Source organism: Chiloscyllium plagiosum, chromosome 11 (assembly GCF_004010195.1).
Source record: "Chiloscyllium plagiosum isolate BGI_BamShark_2017 chromosome 11, ASM401019v2, whole genome shotgun sequence".
In the NCBI taxonomy this organism is placed as follows: Eukaryota; Metazoa; Chordata; class Chondrichthyes; order Orectolobiformes; family Hemiscylliidae; genus Chiloscyllium; species Chiloscyllium plagiosum.
Window position 1 is genome coordinate 83,647,747 of NC_057720.1, and position 2,368 is coordinate 83,650,114.

A 2,368-nucleotide genomic window follows, 5' to 3' on the forward strand; every position below is an offset into this window, starting at 1 on the left:
ACGGAGATCGGCGTGGGGGCGGAGACACATGCGGCGTTGTGGTCGTGCAGGTTAGTGATGTCACTGGGGGCGGAAGTGGCTGCGGCGGCATCCGGAAGCGAGCAGCAGTGGCGGTGGTTATGTCTTGCTCAATCCCGCACCGTATCCTGCGGGATGTAGTCAGGTGAGGTAATAGCGGTGAACGGAGAGAGGAAGAGGCCGGTGCTGAGGCCTGCAGTAACTTTTCGATGCTTCTGTTCCAGTTCAGAGCCCTCGTGAACAGGGCTCAGGTGTTAGGAGCCTCATCTGAAACATTAAACACAGAAATGGAACTTTGTTTTTGCTCATCTTTGTTAAAATTCAGCTGCCGGGCTGCTTTCAGACAATCTTTCTGCTGCTGCTTCTCATGATATGGTTAAGAGCAAAGTGCAGGGGCAGTGGGCCCAGGTTCACGTTTGGGGGGGTTGAGCAGAACATGTATGCATAGAAAATTAACACGATATCGATTAATATTGATAATTAATTGATAGTATACATGTACAGACTGAAGAACAGGAAGAGGCCATTCAGATCTTGGAATCTTTTCAGTCATTGTTGAATTATGGTTAAAGGTTTTCTTTTACAATTCCTGCATTTTTTTTTGTTGGAATCTCATCAGTGTGTTATAACTTATCTATTCCTTGAATGTCTTGACTCTTATTTCCAAAGTATATTTTATTCATAAAACAATCCATTTTAAATCATAGCTGTACAGTCTTTGCAGAGACAAAAAACAAAATCATTGGAGTTTAATATTTCTCAGAGCTTTTCTACAGTTGCCAAAAAAACTATTGCAGGAAACTATTTATAGAGTCATTCAGCATGGAAACAGACCCTTTGGTCCAACCAGTCCATGTCGAACATAATCCCAAACAACTAGCCCTACCTGATACTGTCCTATATATCTCCAAACCTTTCCTATTAGAACATAGATCAGTATAGCACAATTAATGTATCTATGTCTTTTAAACATTGTAATTACACCAACATCCTCCACACACGACCCACCTTCTGGATAAAATAAATTTGCCTCGCATGTCTTTTTTAAATCTCTTTCACCTTAAAAATGTGCCCTCCAGTTTTGAAATCTCTCACCCTTGGGAAAAGACAACGACCATTAACACTTATCTCTGCCTCTCATTATGTTATAAACTCCTATTGGGTCACCCCTGAGCCTCCTACGCTCCAGTGAAAAAAGTCCCAGCCTATCCAGCCTTTCTTTATAACTCAAATCTTCCACACCGGGCAAACATCCTGGTAAATCTTTTCTGAACCCTTTCCGCTTGATGATTTCCTTCCTATAACTGGGTGACCTCACCTACCGTCCTGTATACCCTCAACATGACTTCCCAACTCCTATACTCAAAGGACTGTGCAATGAAGGCAACGTGCCAAATGCCATTTTAACCACACTGTCTATATGTGACTCAAACTTCAAAGAATTAAGTACCTGAACCCCTAGGTACCTGCGTCCTATAACACTACCCAGGGCATTACCATTAATTTTATAAGCCTTAAAGATCTTTAAAACAGAAAATGGGGGAGATACTAAATGAATATTTTGCATCAGTATTTACTGTGGAAAAGGATATAGACTGTAGGGAAATAGATGGTGACATCTTGCAAAATGTCCAGATTACAGAGGAGGAAGTGCTGGATGTCTTGCAACGGTTAAAGGTGGATAAATCCCAAGGACCTGATCAGGTGTACCCAAGAACTCTGTGGGAAGCTAGAGAAGTGATCGCTGGGCCTCTTGCTGAGATATTTGTATCATCGATAGTCACAGGTGAGGTCCTGGAAGACTGGAGGTTGGCAAACGTGGTGCGACTGTTTAAGAAAGGCGGTAAAGACAAACCAGGGAACTATAGACCTGTGAGCCTGACCTTGGTGGTGGGCAAGTTGTTGGAGGGAATCCTGAGGGCCAGGATGCACATCTGGGCGGCACGGTGGCACAGTGGTTAGCACTGCTGCCTCACAGCGCCAGAGACCCGGGTTCAATTCCTGCATCAGTCGACTGACTGTGTGGAGTTTGCACATTCTCCCCGTGTCTGCGTGGGTTTCCTCCGGGTGCTCTGGTTTCCTCCCACAGTCCAAAGATGTGCAGGTCAGGTGAATTGGCCATGCTAAATTGTCCGTAGTGTTAGGTAAGGGGTAAATGTAGGGGAGAAAGTGAGGACTGCAGATGCTGGAGATCAGAGCTGAAAATGTGTTGCTGGAAAAGCGCAGCAGGTCCGGCAGCATCCAAGGAACAGAAGAATCGACGTTTTGGGCCGAAGCCCTTCTTCAGGAATGAGGAAAGTGTGCCCAGCAGGCGAAGATAAAAGGTAGGGAGGAGGGACTTGGGGGAGGG

At 45.1% G+C, this 2,368-nt stretch overlaps 1 protein-coding gene across 1 annotated transcript in view; it reads left to right on the top strand.

Annotated features, from left to right (window-relative positions):
- Positions 1–30: 30 nt before the first annotated feature.
- gtpbp3 (GTP binding protein 3, mitochondrial) overlaps positions 31–2,368 on the top strand; it is a 43,559-nt gene continuing 41,221 nt past the window's right edge. The window contains exon 1 of the mRNA XM_043699955.1: positions 31–163. Coding sequence (XP_043555890.1) covers positions 120–163 — 44 coding nt within the window. The 5' untranslated portion in view covers positions 31–119. The remainder of the gene's footprint in view (positions 164–2,368) is intronic.